The sequence below is a fragment of the Neolamprologus brichardi genome, chromosome 15 (genome assembly GCF_056152115.1).
Source record: "Neolamprologus brichardi isolate AB-2024 chromosome 15, ASM5615211v1, whole genome shotgun sequence".
Lineage (NCBI taxonomy): Eukaryota > Metazoa > Chordata > Actinopteri > Cichliformes > Cichlidae > Neolamprologus > Neolamprologus brichardi.
The window spans coordinates 31,681,606-31,702,672 of record NC_142118.1 but is presented as its reverse complement, the minus strand read 5'-3'; the positions used below and the strand labels follow the sequence as shown (position 1 = coordinate 31,702,672).

At 41.3% G+C, this 21,067-nt stretch overlaps 1 protein-coding gene and 4 non-coding genes across 5 annotated transcripts; 3 read left to right on the top strand and 2 right to left on the bottom strand.

Annotated features, from left to right (window-relative positions):
• Positions 1–1,044: 1,044 nt before the first annotated feature.
• trnal-cag (transfer RNA leucine (anticodon CAG)) lies at positions 1,045–1,127 on the bottom strand. The gene has a single exon. It is a non-coding gene; the product is annotated as a tRNA-Leu (tRNA).
• A 1,051-nt stretch (positions 1,128–2,178) lies between these two features.
• On the bottom strand, positions 2,179–2,250 carry trnaq-cug (transfer RNA glutamine (anticodon CUG)). The gene has a single exon. It is a non-coding gene; the product is annotated as a tRNA-Gln (tRNA).
• A 12,745-nt stretch (positions 2,251–14,995) lies between these two features.
• Positions 14,996–15,078, top strand: trnal-cag (transfer RNA leucine (anticodon CAG)). The gene has a single exon. It is a non-coding gene; the product is annotated as a tRNA-Leu (tRNA).
• A 205-nt stretch (positions 15,079–15,283) lies between these two features.
• LOC148098601 (signal recognition particle RNA) lies at positions 15,284–15,582 on the top strand. Its single transcript, XR_015720768.1, has one exon.
• A 2,076-nt stretch (positions 15,583–17,658) lies between these two features.
• LOC148098600 (uncharacterized) lies at positions 17,659–19,578 on the top strand. Its single transcript, XM_087852255.1, has 3 exons — positions 17,659–18,220; positions 18,431–18,735; positions 18,862–19,578. Exons 1-3 carry the CDS (start codon positions 17,759–17,761, stop codon positions 19,469–19,471), a joined length of 1,377 nt encoding a protein of 458 aa, XP_087708381.1. The 5' UTR covers positions 17,659–17,758; the 3' UTR covers positions 19,472–19,578.
• The last annotated feature ends 1,489 nt before the right edge of the window (positions 19,579–21,067 follow it).

Below are 21,067 nucleotides of genomic sequence, written 5' to 3'. Positions count from 1 at the left end.
TTGCTGCATTTGAAGTCTACAAAATATGATAAAATAATTATTATAGTAACTCAAACTATAGCTGATCTGCACAGAAATATATATTTTAAATGAGTAGCTTTTAAATGTAACAATTATATTCTTACTTATAACCAAACAGTCCCAAGAAACAGTGAAGCAACTTATGACTTATGTTAAAAAAATATAGTGGGTGATGATGATGTCCACTTCATTGGACACATGGTTAATTGTAGTTTTCTAAATATTAGACATAACATTTTCTTATTCCAAACAGATAATATCCTTCCCTAGATGTTACTGCATATCGTCATATTTTTTTTTACCTGTTGGGCTCTTCTAGCATAGAAGGATTGACAGGATATGCAAGCAGTGGTTGGCAGGGGTGGCAGTTTGTCTGCCATCTTTGATTCAGAGGAAATTTACTTACAGTTGCACTAACTGAACACTGAATTGACCTCAATGGAGTATGGCAGCAGAGAGCACTCTAAAGGCTAATATGCAGTTCCACCATAGAAACCAAAGCATTAAAGAAATATGTATGTTTTAGTAGCTGTCCACTCCAGTGACCACTATGAATCAGAGGGTTAATCCGCCTGAGGTCATCAGCCAAGTTTTGCCTTAGTTTGTCAAGTTGCCAGGTATCATTGAGGTGTACATTATACACCGTCCCAGGCTCTTGATGGACATCTCTTAGACTGTTGGAATTGGTTCTCCACTGATATAGAATTGCCAGTTTCAAGTGTATTTTGTCACAACAGTAAGAAGTCTTCAAAGGTTGATTCTATTCATCTGAATGTAGCGTTTTCAGTGGGAGAAACGTCTCATCACTCATCCAAGTGACTTCTTCAGTCTCAACTGACTGCAGGTTTCCCCAATCTTATAAACAGTATATTTGCATAATGACTGAAAGCAGCCACCTGAAGGAACAGTGGGCTTGGAGGTCAGTTCCTTCATCATGATTATGCAAATTCTCATGACCATTGATCAACAACCACTGATCAAAGACCCATGAGTAGCAGTAAGAATGAAGTGCACAGATACAATTGTCAGAAGTGGGATTCGAACCCACGCCTCCAGGGGAGACTGCAACCTGAACGCAGCGCCTTAGACCGCTCGGCCATCCTGACATGCTGGAAATCACCACTAGTGAATAATCCAGCGCAGTTGCTGATTTCCATACGACATACTTTTATGTTAAGTGCATGTAATAAACAAAAAAAAATAAAAATACTTACAAAGAAAATATATTGATTTAAAAGTTTGTGTTAAATGTTGTAAGTCACATCAAAATAGAAAGATCAGGTGTGGGTGAACAGGAATGACTAGATGTCAACAACTTGATTCGATGGCCAAAGTGTGAAATGTGACGTCCTGTGAGGAAAGCGTGAAAAAGTGTGAGCAGGTATAAAAATTAGGTAAAAAAAAGACATTCTGGGTTCTTCCATTTTGTCTTTTGCGAGATGAGCAGTTGGGAAGGTTGGATCTAAGAGGTTCACAGTTGAAAGTTCAAGCAGAGACGCTAGAGGGGGAACCACAGCCCAACCTGTGAACTGGTTTCAAATGAATGCCCAGCTGCTTTCCTGTTGGGTGATTTTCATCAACACAGAACACGGGGATAAATGCATTTCTGGTTCCATCCTCTCTCCTCACCAATAAAATAAGAATAAAATCTGCATTAGCTCAACGTAGTTTAGTCAGATAAGTGTTGTTTACATACATAATTGTTTGGCGACCATAAGCATGCACGTGTTATCATCAAATTTTCATGGCATGCTGCTGTTACACATTTTGCAGATTTAAAACAAGTGGGGCTTAAAACTTTACTTTGGAAGACATAAAGATTATACTTCACAAAACACATAGCTGCTGTTCAGCCATGGAAACCCATACCACGATGCTCATGTTTGTTTTTTGATGTTAAAGACAGAGGAGGTTTAGTGCTGTACAGTTGTTGAGTCAGCAGCGTGTTTGTGACTTTTACTCTGTAACTTTGTGTGGTGTGCAACTGAATTTCAGACAACTCTTTAGCACTACTCTTTAGCGATTGACAAGTCTTTTGTAAAGGCAGACGTCATGGTTAGCTGCTTGATTTTATACGGCGTTCACTGAAAACAGAATTCATACAGAAATTCAAAGTGCCAGAGAAGGCATGTAGTATGGTTTCACCTCCCAAAACTCAGGTCCCACCGAGATTTGAACTCGGATCGTTGGATTCAGAGTCCAAAGTGCTAACCATTACACCATGGAACCCCTGTTGTAGCATTTATACTGTCAGGTCGTGGCAACCTGCCAAAAAGTATTCTGAATTAAGTAAGAACGGTTCCATGTAAACCCATGCCGGAGGTGGATCAGATGAGAAATAGTATATCATCATGCGCCATTGTGCAGCCCAATAGTACCACTGAAAGTTAGGACCCTTAAGCCCACCCCTGTCAAATGGCAGATATAATAGAGTTCACCAAAGCCGATGGCGATGATTTTGCCAAATAAAATTGGTAATAATTTTCTTAAGTTAAGAAAAAGACCTACAGGTACTTGTAGAGGGATTTTCTGAAATAAGTAGAGGATTTTAGGGAGTACGCTCATCTTCACAATAATATGATATGGGAAGATTTGTCTACCTATCTACAACCTCTGGCAAAGCGGATGGCACAACACAGACGAGCACAGAAGAGGTCAAGGCCCAGCCAAAAGTGAGTTTCAACAATGAGATGGGCTTCATGATAAAAAATGTCAATTTTTCTATATTGCCATTAACCATTCATAAAAAGGAAGAAGAAAAAGACCAAACCAAAATGCCAGTGGCCATGAAGAGCCGAAATGGGACAGCCCCTCCCCCAACCCAACCCTGAACACAAATATACCCCAAGTCTCCACAGAACAGAACAAAGGAGACAGCAGTGTACCCCCAAAGTAGCAAAAATGATTCACCAAAGTGACTGGACTAATTGGAGTCTAAATAAAAATAAAAGCGAGAGAGGGAAAAACAACCTCTCGCCAACTTGTCTACAGTATAACAGTGTGCGCGTTACAGTAAACAGTAAACAGGGAAAAAAGAAAGAGGAAACCAACCAACCAAAAAAGATCTCACAGTACAAAATATGACTTCCTCAGAAGGAGAACTTTCCAACAAATCACCGAAAGTGCATAAAAGTAAAAAAAAATAAATACATACATACATAAATAGATAAACAATTAAAACAAAAACAACCAAACAAAAAATAAATAAATAAAAATTTAACAGAAACAAAAAACAACCCAGTCCTATGCAAATCAATGCAGCAAGCTTGGAGAAGATTGTGCCGGACTGGTCCGAAGTTCAAGAGTATATTATATGATTCAGTTTCAATAAATAACAATGAAAATAAAAGGAACCAGCACACCCACAGTACAATAACTAGCACAATGGCCTAAGAAAACAATGCACAGGTGGTGAGCGTGAACCCTTAGCAGCATTATAGCATCAAACTGAGGAGCTATTAAGGCTCACCCAGAGATCAAAGTTTTGACATAATCACTGGCCTCCTCTGCTGAAACAAAGTCCTTCTCGACACCCTTAAATGTGATGTGGAGTCGCGCTGGATGAAGCAGGCCATACCGAACACCTTCAATGCCACGGAGTTGCTGCCTGACCGTGTTGAATGCAGCACGACACCGTGCCACCCTGGCGGTGTAGTCGGGGAAGACTAAGATGGTCCGATCTCCAACCTTAATCTGTCGGCGTTCTCTAGCACGTCGTAAAATGTCAACACAGTCAGTGTGGTAATGAAACCTGCATACAATGGCTCGTGGACGGTCGCCAGGCTTAGGTGCGGGCTGGAGGGTCCTGTGCGAACGATCCAAAAGCGGCTCCTTCCCCAGATCAAATGCTTCTTTTAGCAAGGAAGCTACAGCAGCAGTGGTGCACGTGTCAGGGCCCTCCGGTACTCCCACTATCCTAACATTGTTGCGCCGCGACCTGGACTCCAAATCTTCACACTTACTTTCCAGCTTGGCTACATGAGCTGTGAGGCCCTTGATAGTGTTTTTCATCTCAGCTATATCATCAGAGCAGACAGTGAGTGCGTGCACCATCTCCTTGACCGTACCTTTTAGCTCAGACATGGTAGCGTCATTGGCAGCTTTATCGATCGCCAGCTGCGTCTTCACCGCCTGCAGGTCGAACTTAATGGTAGACAAAGCATCACCCAGAGTATCCTGAAGTTCCTTTTCAAAGATGTCGGCGATATCTTTCCTCAGTGAAGCCAGCAACTCGACCTTGAGAGCCTCAATATCAGGATTAGCTTGACATGTGGGGGGCTTTGCAGGAGACGACAGCTCACTCGAGGGTGTGGTCGCGGTTTGCAAACTAGGCCTCAGTTGTTTTTGAATAGTACTGCGGGTTTTAACTGTTAGGTTTTGTAATGTTGATTGTCATTTATGCTTAGAAATATCTACTTATATATGCTTAGAGGTGTATAATTAATTGTGTAGTGATAGGATGTGTGATCTTTAGCAGGCTGCAAAGGCTTGGTGTGCATTCCAGAGTGTTCTGGAATCCACACCTACATCCTGGGAGCATGGGAAGAGGTCGTACATTGTTTTATTGTTTTATGGTAGGATAAACGTAGCTATATCAGTTTTAGTCTGAGTGCCTTTTGTTTAGATGAACTGCTGGACTTTCCAGACCAGTAGGTTTAGGGAAGTCATTTATGGGGTCATACTCTGACCACACACACACACACACACACACACACACACAATCCTTTGTTCACATGCTTACCTATGTAAGATGTTATATGTTAATGACCCTATGCATATTCATGTAACCACAATAAAAGGAGTGCTATGGGGAACCTGGCTGAGAGTCTGACGGAGGTCAAGTGGTGGAACGACACTTGGCTCCAGGCAGGTCTCCCTCATGCATGAGTAACACGAAGAACTTTTCCTACTTGGTGTTCAATGCTTTTGCTGTGTGTTGTCTCGTTCCAGCGGTGGGCCTGTGCTAGACAGACCCAACATTAATTGGTCCTTCGGAGCCGGAGCCCTAGAATTGACATTCACCGAGGGGAAAAAGAGACACGCCGAAAGACGTCAGCCAGGACGTATAGAAGTTCCTGTAGTAAAGTCCCGAGACGTGAGAATTCGTCATCGGGCCGGTGGATTAGCTGTCTGTTTTTTCTCCTCGCTGGATGGTGATTGACGGGATTCGAGATTAATGCAAGAGCAACACCAAGTAAGTACTGTACAAAGAAGAGCGCTGTAGCTGCGCGGGTTCACGCGAGCACGGTCGCGCGGGTTTCACGCGGACCTGAGCCGTGCGGTTAATCGCAGGCTTATAAAGGAAAGAGAGCGACGGCTCCTTAGCTGCGCGGGTTCACGCGAGCACGGTCGCGCGGGTTTCACGCGGACCTGAGCCGTGCGGTTAATCGCAGGCTTATAAACAAAAGAGAGCGACGCCTATGCCGTGCGGTTTCACGCAGGCAGGTGCATCTCAGTGACTGCGCGGGTACACGCGAGTCCAGGAGCTCAACGGCCGTGCGGGTTCACGCAGGCTGGGGAAAGTTATAGGCCTATTTATGTTGTTTGTGTACGTCTGTGTCAGTTGTTAAAAGAATCTGCATTAAGCTTAGGGTTGCTCAAATTCAGTACAATGATATATGAGATTAAGTAAAATAGGCAAATATTTAAACTAATCACGTGCATAGAGGCACTTGACCTGTGTGAAAGACTGTCGTCTTATTATGAGCCATTGTTGAGATATAGAGCACACCTATGAAAACAACTAATATGCTGAACCCTGTATGAAACATCTAAAGGTACATGATGGAGAAGCTGAATTGAATACGAAAGTGCAAGTCTTTGCCACTGTGGGGCAAAGCACGCAACCACTGTGTGAGGTTGCGTTGTGGTCTCTTCTGAGCTGATGATCAAGCTACACATTATCAGATCAGGAGCTGGCTGAGAACTCTTCAAAGAGAGGGAAACAGAACTATGATGACTGTGATAACTGGAGTGTGCAGCGTTTCCGTGGGCAGTTTTCCTGCATCTTGACTCGTGTGTGTGGCGTGTTCATAGCATCAGCATCATGTTTTTGTTTATTTGTTTTGTTGGGTTGAAAAATAATTAAATAAACTTGTGATCATATTTATGGATCACCATGGCACATATCATCAGCCATGTGATTTATTTACGCAGATGAAAAAAAAGTGAGTGTGAATGTGTCTGACGTCACAGTGTTTTTGTGTGCTGTGTAAAAGTAATTGCCTCTGATTGTGAGAGCGGTGATTCTGCAGGTCACCAGCTATTGTAAAGAAGAAAAAAAAAGAGTGAAAAAGAGACAAAATTTACATTGTAGATGAAAAATAATCATAGGAAAAGTGTTTTGTGTTTATCAGCCAAGAACTACTACAATCTCATTTTCTGCTTTTAAGAAAGGACTGTTCACAAAAACAGAGAGAGAGAGATGTGTGTTGATTAAGCAGTGATAATAATAATGAAAATGTCTTAGTTTGTCACTTTTAGATGAAAAGCAGACCTGAATCAATTTTCCACATGCAGCGGTCGGAAGAAAGTTATAGTTTAACATCATTGGAAACGTTCAGGCCAAGTTTCTGGCTGACTTATTTACAGCTCCATGTGTCTCTCAAACTCACAAGCTAGCTCTCACTCCTCCCTGAAGACAAGGAATGCAGCTCCAAAGAGCAATAACATGGCAGATAAAGAGACAGCAGCAAAGTCCTGAGCAAAGAGTCCCAGCAAGCAGCAGCAGTGTGGACAAACGGCATCAGAGAAGAAGAGCAAACCCATCATCCTGCCTGATTGGATGAATGGCACTGTGTTTCCAACAAGCTGCAACTTCACTGTGCATGTGAAAAGAACATTTGAGGAAAACTGAGGAGACTGTTGGAGTTTGACATTTGCCACCTTTGGAGTAAAATGGCAAGAAGAGACAGTGAAACACAGGACAAAGCTGAAGGAGAACTGCCGGCTGTTGGACTGTTAAAGTGGGAGAGGACAACAGAGTGAGAGGAGTGGTGAGAACACATAGGAATTTTGTTGTTTAATCTGGGAAATCAAAATTTGGGTTAGCAAACCTGGGGAAAAGAAAACTGACTGCTTAAGTTGGAAAATTGTGAAGGAGTCTAAAACACTGCAAAAAGAAACATATACAAACTCACACACACAAGCAAAACATGCATTAACCCTACTAACACAAACACAAGAGAGCTCATGAAGATTAGACAACATCTTGAGCATGTGAGTCTGTTTATCATCTTGTCCAAGTCACTTAGTGTGATGCAAAGACCAGTGGACTCATAGCACATTAGTTACAAAATGATCAAATAATAGCAGAGAAGTGTGTAGGAAAGGCAGCTTTAAGAACATGCCCTGCTGGAGATGCAGCTCCACAGACATTGATTAAACCTGCCTAATAACACAAACACACATGCAATGAAGATCAGCGTGTTGTCTCTCATCAGTGTTAAAATAGTGTGAATTTAACAGACACTTGTTATCAAATGCTGAATTTATCCAATGCTGACAATTGACTCTCTAGGTTGCAGGACAACAGTTTAACTTTTGTGGGGGAAAAAAAGATTCTGGTTTGACCACCCAGAAATCAGACAATAAATTTAGTTGTTAATATAGTGAATTGGGAGATGCTTTCTGCTTGATTGATGCAGCACAAGTAATTTACTGTATGAGGGAAATTCTATTTTTATGATAACATTTTGAACATGCATTTCTGTTGTCCTGTCATCTTAGTGGGTTAATAGCTGATATGCAAATTAGTTGATCGTTCTTAGATTGAGGAAAGGTGACTGAATTCTAGCACGAGTGAATGAGATGTGTTGGAGTTTGTTAGAGTGGAGACTCTAAAACACTGAGTTTCCTGTTTTGATGTGTGAGTGAATCCTGTACCTAGATACACAACTCTGAATACATAAGAACAAACGTTTTTTGTGAAATAGCTGATGACATGTCCCACGTTTTATGATGACGGGAAAAAAGAAATACTGGATAATATGGATCTGTGGCCTAAATGAGTGAAAAGCACAAACCTGGGGATTAAACTCATAGCTAATAACATATTAGACTTATGTTGTGTGTTGTGCAGCTGATGGTTGGTTTGGAGTGAATCTAGCTGATGATTTTTCTTTTGTTGTGAAGTTGAGCCTGCCAATTAGTATGATGGTATGATTTACCCTCCTGAGATGAGGAGCTTGTGTCATGATGTAACAAGGCCTTTTTATTTTGTTACTTTCACTGTGCACTGAAAGTTTTGTTCGATAATCTCTGTTTGAGCAGATCTGCACGATTAGAACAGAAAGCGCTGTACGACACGTCGTCGAGAAAATTGTTACAAGTGAGCTTCTCCACATTAAAATGGGCTCAGGAGAAAGTCACTTATTTGGGACAATTAGAAAATGAGAGTCCCTACCTAAAAAGGATTCAGCGAGGTAATCCGAGCTAAAGTTCTTCTTTTTCTTTTTGAAATGACGTCATTTTGCTGAGAGTGGAAATGTAATGCGACGATCGATTCCACTATTAGCAAAGAAAGAAAGAATGAATGTATGAATGAATGAGTGAGTGAAAGAGAAAAAAAACTGACTGATAAAAGCTGACAAGACTTGACCACTACTCAAGGTTAACCTCCACCTAGACAGGACAAAGGGGTGGATGAATCTATGTGTGTTTCTTTTTACAGGAGCAGAAAGATGACAGCAACATTCGAGGTTGCGTGATGATTTAACCTTTTAAATGCCACTTTCTGTGTCTGTGCATCTACCAGGGGTGTTATTCACTACCTTGTGTTGCTCACAGAGGAAACTGTGAGAAAGAGTGTATACATCTGCGCAGCGCTAACATTTGCATTTTCTTTTCTACAGCATTACAGTTCTTCATGTGACTTGATCATGTGATTTATACCAGGACAGCTGGTTGATGTTTTTTCCTACTATAGGATTTCTGGGTTTATGTGTGAAGAAAACTGTGTTTATAGGTTATGAGTGGTGATGCTGTTACACTGTGTTTTTGGGAAAATGTGAAGGTTACTTTGACAATGTGAATAACATGTGAGAAATTTCCTGTGTTGAAAACTAGTGTCACTTCTTTCCACAGCTATGGATGGTTAACTTTATGGTCCTTTTATAGCACCTCTGGAAACTGTCGACCTGTGTCTGACCACCGGGATGGTCAATGTGTATTGCTAATGTTTGTTTTTCTAAGAGTACATGTAGAGGATTCGGCAGAAGCGGACAAGTGACATGAGAAAAACAAATAAGAGATGCAGTGTTTATGGAATAGTTGAATATGGAGCTCATTAACTGGCCACTTTTGAGCTCCTAGTGATACATGAGTGGAGTGACTTTGCTTAAGGCAGTGGTTCCCAAACTTTTTTCGCTGGGCCCCCCTTTGTTTTACAGAAAAATGTTCGCGCCCCCCCCCCCTCGCACGCGCGCACACACACACGCACGCACTAACACATCCTCCAACCACACACACCCATATTTTGCTCAATTGCGGTTTATTTCACACCTCAAACATTTAGTAAACAATTAAGCAAAAACAAGTAATCTAAGAAAATAAACTGCTAACTAATTTACACTACGTCCACACCTACACGGGTATTTTTGAAAACGTAGCTGTTTCGTCCACACAAACGGCGAAAATGGAGATTTTTTAAAACTAATTTTTTGCGTTTACGTGTGGACGAGGAATAGAGTTCATGTGCCTTTTTTCACGTCAGCTGTGCGCCACGTTATTGTTTACATGAGAGGAATTGCAGAATGGCAGATAGTCAGATTAACAGTATTTTGTCTCTATCTTCAGGTTTTACACACTTACATATAAACACGCAGTTACTGTCTATTTAGAAAGGCAGAGGCGTCACGGTGTGATTATTTTACATGTAGTTGTTTTTTTCCTGTGTAATAATATTCAACATTGCTATCAATACATTTTTCAAAAAAAAAAAAAAATGCCTCTCTGTGCAAAATGGGTTTAAAAACATGAACAACTGTGGGATACTGTTTGTCCGTGATTTAGACAGGGGGAACAAATCCTGGCAGGATCAGCCTGATGTTATTTGTATCCCACAGTAACTTTAATGCATAAAGAGCTAACATCTCCAAAATGTCAGGAGTAGTTAGTCATTACAACAAGTGTTTGTGAACTAAAAATCAAGAATGTGGGATACTGTTTGTCCGTGATTTGAACAGCCCAGCGTGTGCTCCCGACAAAGGGAAAACCAATTCTTCAGGGGAGACCTACCTTGGCACTTGTGCAGGTGAAACCAAAGGGAAGATATGCTTCGCTATATTTTCTAGTCTTTGGCTTAGAATGAAGTTGATTTGGAAACATATTCAGCGATGCTTCATCTCCTGCTTTTGTGTAGGCGCCCCGTGCTAGCAGCATTGTTTTTTTTGTTTTTTTTTTCCCCTTTTCATGCCGCGCCCCCCCTGCAATGGCTCTGCGCCCCCCCTAGGGGGCGGGCCCCACACTTTGGGAACGTCTGGCTTAAGGGAAGTCACCGATTACATTAATGTTAACTGAGTACATGGGATGATCCATGTCTGAGGTGAATTATGGAAATACTTGTAGTTTACTGATTTGAGAAAACCTGCACATGACACTTGTCTTGCTGATGTTGAATGCTTTATTACTCTTATGATATGGTTGTTTATAAGTGTGAAGTTTGATTTCACTTCCAGATCTTGTTTTCCAGGCCATGATGGTGTGTATGCAGGCTCCTGGCAGAGCCAGGTGTTAAGCAAACTTAATATGCAAAACACGCTAACATCTTTTATTGCAGGGTTACGGAGCTACTCCGGAGGAGACACCCTGATGTTGCCTGGGACATGATCTAGCTAACCTTTTTTTTTTTTTCTTTAAGACAGGAATCTAGGTTTGATGAGTTGACTCATGGGAGTGTCCATGCGTCAAGAGGAGGGGTCCAGGATTAACATGAAACAATGTTTTCTATTATTGTTGCAGTGATTTGTGTGAGTAACAGTTCATTTACAGGTATTAAACCTATGCAAGTGTTGCATTCAGGTTCAGATGAGGCTTTGATGGCCTATAAGTGAAGTTCACTGAACTAAAGAATGTGGTTTGAATATTGTTGACATGCTCTCCAAATAGAAGTTTTTCCTCCTAGCAAGGAAATATAGGTGCAGCAGTCAGAGTATTGCTGAAAGGAATCTCCTGAGAAATCTCCAGAGGCCCAGTGAGAAACAAGAACCATTCCAGGCATAGCTGACAGCCCAGGCAGTGGTTGAGGTCAAAGGTCGAGCTGTTTGGGCCCATCATGAGATCAGACTTTGGAGCCACAGCAAGGACCACGAAGCTGCGTTGGAATGAGAACTGTGCCAAGGGGGCTTTCCAGAGGCCAACAGAGGAGATTGTGGACAACAGACGGGCACCTGAAGGATGAGGGGAGCGTGCCAAGCTCCATCGACAACGCAGAGGGAGTTCGAGGATGACATCATGATTCTGTGAAAAGCACAGGAACCAGAAGCTATGGTGGTGATGGCAGCAGTTTCCTATGAACATCACCTAATGCTGTGCCACTGTACTGTGCATACGATGACACTCTGAAGACTGCTGGGATCTTAACAGCAGTAAGATAACTGGACCCAGCACCCTTTCCACAGAGGGGTTTTTCTGCAGAGCATGGACAATGGAGGAGTCATAAGTATCCCCCTCGCAGGACGAAGGCCTGAAGTGAGGTGATGGGGGTTGATAGAGGCCATAAAACTAGAGTGCTGACAAGGCCTGCAGCTTTCAAGATAACTGAGACCCATGTTGACAAACAACAAAACCAACTGGTATGTTTGAATGTCTATTCTACATACATTTGGACTCTGGTCCTATGGACAGTGATGGAAACAACTGGAAGAGACATTTATGACGCCCTGCAGAACTTAAACCACTCTGCAGAGAGACATGTGATTTGCACGCCCAAAGGAGCACCACCAAGCTGAGATGTTTTTGAAAATGTTAATTTCTCTTTTGACTATTAACAATTCATTTGTTTGCTCGTAGGATGCAGTTTGCCATTGGATGAGATCAATGAGGAATGGGATAACTGCTAATACATTTGTTAAACTGTGTACTTTTACAGTAAAGGCAAAACTTGGCTGATGACCTCAGGCGGATTAACCCTCTGATGCATAGTGGTCACTGGAGTGGACAGCTACTAAAACATACATATTTCTTTAATGCTTTGGTTTCTATGGTGGAACTGCATATTAGCCTTTAGAGTGCTCTCTGCTGCCATACTCCATTGAGGTCAATTCAGTGTTCAGTTAGTGCAACTGTAAGTAAATTTCCTCTGAATCAAAGATGGCAGACAAACTGCCACCCCTGCCAACCACTGCTTGCATATCCTGTCAATCCTTCTATGCTAGAAGAGCCCAACAGGTAAAAAAAAATATGACGATATGCAGTAACATCTAGGGAAGGATATTATCTGTTTGGAATAAGAAAATGTTATGTCTAATATTTAGAAAACTACAATTAACCATGTGTCCAATGAAGTGGACATCATCATCACCCACTATATTTTTTTAACATAAGTCATAAGTTGCTTCACTGTTTCTTGGGACTGTTTGGTTATAAGTAAGAATATAATTGTTACATTTAAAAGCTACTCATTTAAAATATATATTTCTGTGCAGATCAGCTATAGTTTGAGTTACTATAATAATTATTTTATCATATTTTGTAGACTTCAAATGCAGCAAAGAATAAGGCAGCGTACAGAATAGTCCAGGAAATTCCATCCAGCTCCATTGATGATGATTTCATTAATGAGTGCAGTGATGATGAGTTTAGTGATAAGTCCAGTGATGATGAGTCGCTGCCAGAGAAGAACAGAGACATAGGAGCTACCTATGATGTAGACACAGACAGTCAGGGTACAGAAAGTGAGAATGATGAGGGCCAGGATGAAGAGGAAGGTCAGCATGATCAGGGAGCTGTGGGAGATGAGCACATGGCACCTGACCATACTCAAGCCCGCAAAAATGTTTGGAAAGTCCAAGACAATGACTTTGATGGAGACTTTCCTCCTATCTAGGAGAGTGGAAATTGAATGTGGAGGGGAAGGATCCCATAGATTTCTTCAGAAATCTGTTTCCAGCAGATCTAATTGATAATATAACATACAACACCAACTTGTATGCTCTACAAAAAAGGGAAAGAAAATCTGTCAGTAACAGGAGAAGAGATGCTGGTTTTTTAGGGATCGACCTGATCATGGGGTACATTCGGTATCCTAGGGCACGAATGTACTGGTCTAGTGAGGGCAGTCTTCGTCTTGGAATAGTTGCAAATGCCATGTCTATAAACAGATATGAGCAAATCCTGAGATACCTGCACTTTGTAGATAACTTGACTTACCAGCCAGCAAACACAGACAGGCTCTTCAAAATAAGACCAATCCCATGTGCTCTTCGGGAGACATTCAATGCAGCAGCAGACCCTGATGAATTTCAGTCAGTTGATGAGCAGATAATTCCTTTCAAAGGCCTATTGTCCATCAAGCAATACATACCAAAAAAGCCCAAACTCTGGGGAGTGAAGGTATGGGTGAGAGCAGGAACCTCAGGCTATATGAATAGATTTGAAGTGTACCAAGGCTCTGCAAGTAGTGGTCGCATCAATGAATTGGGAATGGCTTGAGATGTGGTGATGCATCTTTGTGATGACATAAAACACAAAAATCACAAGGTGTTTTTTGATAACTTCTGGTGCAGCATTCCACTCATCGAGGCCTTGAAAGACCAAGGGATCTATGGCACAGGTACATGCAGAGCAAACAGGCTGAAGGGAGCAGATAACAAACTTAAGAGTGAAAAACAACTGAAAGAACTGGGCAGAGGAGCTTGTTCTGTTGTCAGCAATAATGCAAACATCACTGTCACACGTTGGCTCGACAGTTCTGTCCTCCACATGGTCTCGTCCTGTGCTGGCCAATCCCCTGAAGATGTTGCCAACAGGACTGTTGATTGATTTTGTTATTTACACCTAAACATTGGGGCTATATGAGTTGAAAGTTCCAAAAAAATGCTGAGATGTTTTTCAAAGCATACAAGCAAACAAGTGTTTGTATATTTCCAATAGAACACAAGATAATTCATTTTTACAGTAAGTTCCCAGTATTTCATGCTGAGTGCTCGGGTGCATGTAGTCTACTGAAGTGGACAAGTCTATAACTTTATAAAAAAAACATATTTTTGGAAAAAAAGGAGTTGAACTTTTTTTTTCATGTCCTGAGAAGAATAAAAACACTTAAGAAAAAAATCTTGACCAAGGCTTTCATAATTTATGCATCAGAGGGTTAAAAACACTGCACTCCTTGAGTGAGGCTTAAGATGTCACTCAAGGACTCCCGGGACCCCATAGTGAGGGGCGCTGCTCCCACCCTAGCAACAGGGAGGAAGTGGTACCCAGCCACGTCTGTGCTACAGGCCAAATCGGCTCTGAGCCATAAGGACGTGGTGGGTCGTGTCCAACAGGGCAGAGAAGGATTAGTAGGACATTTTATTGGTGATGAGAGAGGATGGAACCAGAAATGCATTTATCCCCGTGTTCTGTGTTGATGAAAATCACCCAACAGGAAAGCAGCTGGGCATTCATTTGAAACCAGTACACAGGTTGGGCTGTGGTTCCCCCTCTAGTGTCTCTGCTTGAACTTTCAACTGTGAACCTCTTACATCCAACCTTCCCAACTGCTCATCTCGCAAAAGACAAAATGAAAGAACCCAGAATGTCTTTTTTTACCTAATTTTTATACCTGCTCACACTTTTTCACGCTTCCCTCACAGGACGTCACATTTCACACTTTGGCCATCCAATCAAGTTGTTGACATCTAATCATTCCTGTTCACCCACACCTGATCTTTCTATTTCGATCTGACTTACAACATTTTACACAAACTTTTAAATCAATATATTTTCTTTGTAAGTATGCGCTGGATTATTCACCAGTGGTGAGTTCCAGCATGTCAGGATGGCCGAGTGGTCTAAGGCGCTGCGTTCAGATTGCAGTCTCGCCTGGAGGCGTGGGTTCGAATCCCTCTTCCGACATTGAAGCTTTACTCTTCTTGATATTGTGACAAAATACTCTTGGGTTAACCACGAGCTTTCTAAAAACTTGCATATAACGATTGTGCACCATTCATTCCTCATCTTTTCTGCCCATCATTACAACTTTGCTAATGATGGGCAGCAGGTTAGTGTCATGATGTCACCTCAGACATAGTTAAAAGCCCTGTTAACGTAGCTGCTTCTCGCCGGGTGCGGTGGCGTGTGCCTGTAATCCAAGCTACCGGGAGGCTGAGGTTGGAGGATCGTTTGAGCTCAGGAGCTCTGAGTTGCCGCAGGCTATGTCGATCGGGTGTCCGCACTAAGTTCGGCATTGATATGGTGATCCTGGGGGAGCCTGGGACCACCAGGTCACCTAAGGAGGGGTGCACCGGCCCAGGTCGGAGACGGAGCAGGTCAAAGCCCCCGTGTCACTCAGTAGTGGGATCGCACCTGTCAATAGATGCTGTAGTGCAGCCTGAGCAATACAGCGAGACCTAATCTTTATACACATCCTTATACCTGTCTCTGCCTCACACAGCAGCCTCATAAGGACGTCTTGGTCTTTTTAATTCAAGTCCAAAACACTCACAAATCTGCTGCTCTGCTTGTCCTGCACCACCTCCACCTGCAGGACAGCTGCAACTACATCCTCCACCCTAAACACGCCCCCGCCCAACAGGTGGAGACAAACTCAAAGTAGGACATTTTATTGGTGAGGAGAGAGGATGGAACCAAAAATGCATTTATCCCCGTGTTCTGTGTTGATGAAAATCACCCAACAGGAAAGCAGCTGGGCATTCATTTGAAACCAGTTCACAGGTTGGGCTGTGGTTCCCCCTCTAGCGTCTCTGCTTGAACTTTCAATTGTGAACCTCTTACATCCAACCTTCCCAACTGCTCATCTCGCAAAAGACAAAATGGAAGAACCCAGAATGTCTTTTTTTACCTAATTTTTATACCTGCTCACACTTTTTCACGCTTCCCTCACAGGACGTCACATTTCACACTTTGGCCATCCAATCAAGTTGTTGACATCTAATCATTCCTGTCCACCCACACCTGATCTTTCTATTTCGATCTGACTTACAACATTTAACACAAACTTTTAAATCAATATATTTTCTTTGTAATTATTTTTCTTTGTTTTTGTTTATTTGTTTTTGTTTTTATCCAGCTCCACCTGACCAAACATGGCCTGCAGCAGGCCCAGACTGGACTGATCCCCGATGAGAGAGGCAACAGGGGAGCCGTCCAGCTCTGAACCCTGGGAAACACACTTCCTGGCTCTGCTGGTGTGATTACCGATCCAGTCTGTTCAGCATATAAAAGAAGAACAAAACTGATTTTCTGACATGATCTCATCTTCAAACAAGAGTATTTCATTTTGGAGAAAATCCATCCCTTGCAGATATTACCTGACTTGCTCTGAGGCGGATCAGGATTAAGAACCTGAGAAACCAGGACTGATGTTTCCTCTCTGAACAGCCACGGTGGCATTGAGAGCTGAAATGACATTAGATAAGTGTTTATGTTCACCTCTAATGCCAGATATATAATAAACAATTTCAAAGAAAGTTCATATCTGCTGTGTTTTTTAAGCCGTTTCTTCTGCAAACCACTTTGCAACCAACCTTCTTTTTCAATTTGCCAATTACTTCTATGTGGACGCTGGGTTCGGAACTAGCTGGGAATCTTTGATTTGAACATTTTAAGGTTCAGGTATTCAATATGTAACTGTAGTTAGATTTGTTCTCATGAATCTAAGAAGCAAAAGAAAACAATGTGACTGTCTTAAAAACAAGAACCACATTTTTTTTGCTTTCCAGGAGTTCTGTTATCCTCGCTTATTGTGGATGTAAAGACCTGATACAGCCGTTTGTAAGACAACACATTTATGGTTATTCCTGACATACAAAGTGTGCAACAGACACATTACATAGTTATCTATGATGTGCATTAATGAGGAAAAGGACAGAATTTCTTCTGAATTTCCACTTTCATTGATTTCCACCTGTGATATTTCATTTCCCAACATTTTCACATGGAACAGTTTAACAAACCCATAATACTATCATATAAACTGCAATATTGAATAAAACAAGGAGTCAAACAGAAAAACAAACAAACCAAAAATGGTTTTAAATCCTGATTTGTATCAGCTACCTGTTAACCTATATTAGTTCCTTTCAGATTAATCAAAGTTTCCTTTAGTTGTTGTTCTAACTCTCTGATCAATACAATCCACTCAGTTCTATCAATTTAATTTAACCTGATTCAGTCCACCCAATGCTTTCACTCACTGTATGTGCAAACTGTCTAGTTATGATACCCAGTAACATTTCAACGAGTTACCAATACAACTCAGACACAATGAATTTGTTTTGAAAGGTTCTATATAAATAAGACTGTACTTTTATTTACTTTCTTTACTCACTTTTTATGTTATTGCAATAACACTTTTTACACTTTTTTTTAACACAAAAGAATTATCCTCATTCAAAAGTCATGTAAGAACCTCATTGGCTTACGGAATGTTGATGTTATTTAAAAAATTCATACAAAAACTCTGAATTCTGATGTCACAGGCTTCTAAAGCTTTGATCCTTTGAAGCTTTGATCCTCATGAATCCTTAAGTAGGGGTGAGGATGTACAACTTTTAGTCCGTTATTTGCAGCACTTATGTTAGCAGCATTCAAACGTTCACCAGTAAAGCATTTTCAAACATTTGGATCCTTTTCGTACTCACGGTATACAGACTCCAACATGTCTCAGAAAGAGCAAGAAAGACAAGAAGCTGACCCCAGCTCTATCCCATGGTATGAGTCCCTAGACCCTTATATCAGCTCTCTTCCTTGGGATGAACAGGTAGAATTAGAGGAAAAGCGATTAGAAGAAATGGAGAATGAAAATCTCATGAACAGAGAAAAGATTAAGATCCTGACAGAAGAAAATGAGAGAAAGAGCGCTGAATTAGAAAAATTATCCTACCAGCTTCAGGAAAGGGAAGGTATTATTGAGGAGAAACAATGGGCTCTCCAAGATAAGAAGAATCACGAGCTCCAAGAAAAGCTTGATGAAGCTCTAGAAAAAATTAAAGATCTGCTCCAAAATGAGAAAAAAGAGAGCATTAAAGGGGATAAAATGCTGAAGAAGAATCAGGAGCTCCAAGAAAAGCTTGATGGAGCTCTAGAAAAAATTAAAAATCTGCTCCAAAATGAGAAAAAAGAGAGCATTAAAGGGGATAAAATGCTCAAGAAGAATCAGGAACTCCAAGAAAAGCTTGATGGAGCTCTGGAAAAAAATAAAGATCTGCTCCAAAAGGAGAAAAAAGAGAGCATAAAACAGGAAAACATGGTCAAGAAGAATCAGGAGCTCCAAGAGAAGCTTGACGAAGCTCTGGAAAAACTGAAAGAAACCCACCAAGAAGAGAAGCAACAGTCCACACAGCAGAGAGACATGCAGAGCAAACTCCAAGCCATGGAGGAAAAATGCAAAGCGCTGCAGGTGAAACATGACAAAACTCTGCACAAAAGTCAACAGTTGCTTCAAGACAAGAAGCAAATGGAAATGAAACAGAAGGAAATGGACTCCAAGCTTGACGAGATGCAGGAAAAACACAGATCGCTCCAAATCAGGCTTGATAAAAAAGCGCATGGAAATAAAGAGTTCATTCAAGAGAGAGAGCAACAAGAAATACTCGAGAAAGAAACGGACCACAAGTTTGAAGTCTTGGAGGAAAAACGCAAAATGCTGCAAAAAACTCTTGAGGAAACACTGCTCAAAAATAAAGAGTTGCTTCACGAGAAAGACCAACAGAAAATACAACAGGAAGAAGAAAAACTTAATCTCCAGAGGAAAAATCAAGCACTCCAAGAATTGTATAACAAAACGAAGTACAAAACAACTGTACTTGAAGGAGAAAAGAAAAAACTGGAAAAACAATGCTCAGCGATGCAGAGTAGCATCAAGGAGATGCTGAGAAAAAATACCGAACTTGAGGAAATTTCTAAGACCTTGAAGTACAAAGACACTGAAATCCAGGCGCAAAAGCAAGAACAACAGAAAACACATAAAGACCTGCAGTGTAGACTTCAAGAAATCCAGAAGAGAAACCAGCAGCTGGAAGACATGCACACAGATGTGCACGAGGCAAAGCGAATAGAGGAGGCAACAGCTGAAGAACTGAAAGACAAGCTTAAAGAAAAACAAGAACAATTAGAAGACATGGTGAAAAGATGCAACAAACTTGAGAAAGAAAACGCAGAAACAATCGATGAGCTGAAAACCCTCATCATTGAGAAAAAAGTGCTCGTGGAAGAGTATTTGAAAAAGAAGAAAAAACGCTTCCACTGGTTCTGGAGGAGGGACACTGCTGCTTCTCACCTGATGTAACCTCGTCTTCCTCCACCTCTATTCCATCTTCATTTCCCCCCTTCCCCTTCCCCTCCCTCCTTTTACTTTTTTCACCCTCACCCCCCGACCAGTCTCGGCAGTTGACTGCCCCCTTCTGAGCCTGGTTCTGCCATAGGTTTCTCCTTTAGGAGTTTTTCCTATCCACTGTCGCCTGGTGCTTGCTCAGAGGGGATTGTTGGGGTTTTCTCTCATCTCTCTCTTTCATTCTTTCTATCCCCCCCCCCTTTCCCTCCCTTCTGCCTTTTCCTTTACCCAATAAACACAATTGCCCACATTTTACATGTGTTTGAAAAATGTCTTCATTCAACAATAATTCATCTTAGGTATAAAAACAAGAAATAGGTAATAGCTGCATGTGTGTTTGTGTGTGTGCATAATATACATACTTGTTTCCCAGAAAGAATTCATACTAGATGGATAGAGACAGGGTTTAAAGACTAGAAATGAAAACATGTGAGTCCTGTCTTTGAATAAAAATATATAATTCCCTATATTCCTATCTATTCCAAACAACGGTAATAAGTAACAAAGTTTCAAATTTGTCTTTCACTTTGACTCTTAATTTACTAACCATGAACAAGAGGTCAGAGGTCAAATGTGGCACGATACCTTAAATCCTTAAATAAATACCTTAAATTTGTTGTCGTCCCCCCCGGTGTTCCCCTGACTCTTTTGGTATTTGATGCATGAATGCGTCCTCGGCTCAGCTCCCGTCCCCACACCCTATCGTCACTTTTTTAAATACTTCCATCACACCAACAGGCACTTTAGAATCACCAATTGACAAGCATGTCTTTGGACAGGCTCAAACCGGAGAGGTGATCTTCTGAAAAATTACATTTTCTTATGTTGCAAGTCTCAAATCTTGATTGCCTGGATCCATTTAGTGTTTTATCATATGTGCTTTAAGCAGTAAATCTCAGGTAAAATGAACTGTTCTATCTGCCAGGAAGGACACAAACACAGACCCAAGATAAACAAAGACTGGATACAGTCTTTACATTATCTGCATGTTGTTTGAAATCTACAAGACATGCTGACTCCATGTCTGTGTAGATTCCTAGTCAATCAGGTTTGTCTTAAGAGAGGCAGCTGGACTCATTTAAAACATTTCACTTCTCATCCAAGAGGTTTGTTCAGCTTGAAAAACAAAAAGGTGAAGAGTCCCAGCTATTTAAACCCTAATGGAGGTTGTTCTCTATGGAGGTGGTAGCTGACCTACCTACTATTAATTATGAGCTAAGGTTTGAAAAACCGCATGTGTCATTACCAACAGGGGTTACAAGTAAAACCACTGGCATCATGGGAGAGTGTCTGCGTCTAAATTTCATGGATGCCAGCATATGCTTGTCAAATAAAGCCTGATTGTAGTTTAGTTTTCCTTCTATAAATAGAGATATTTCTAAACTTTCAACTGGTGCAGAAAAACAATTCAAAGGGTATTAAGTGTCTGATGGTTCAAATTACCTTGAAGGACGATCATTGCAGTATACTGTAAAATGAAACACTGCATATATATATTATACTAGAGAGTACCTGTGTGTAGTATGAATAACATAACCACCGCACCAGAGG

Excerpts from the sequence above, each read along its gene's own strand:
- LOC148098600 (XM_087852255.1), top strand. The coding sequence starts at position 17,759 with ATGTTAGCAGCATTCAAACGTTCACCAGTAAAGCATTTTCAAACATTT. Across the intron at positions 18,221-18,430 it reads AGAGCATTAAAGGGGATAAA|ATGGTCAAGAAGAATCAGGA; the intron begins ATGCTGAAGAAG and ends AAACAGGAAAAC. Across the intron at positions 18,736-18,861 it reads CTTGATAAAAAAGCGCATGG|AAATAAAGAGTTGCTTCACG; the intron begins AAATAAAGAGTT and ends AACACTGCTCAA.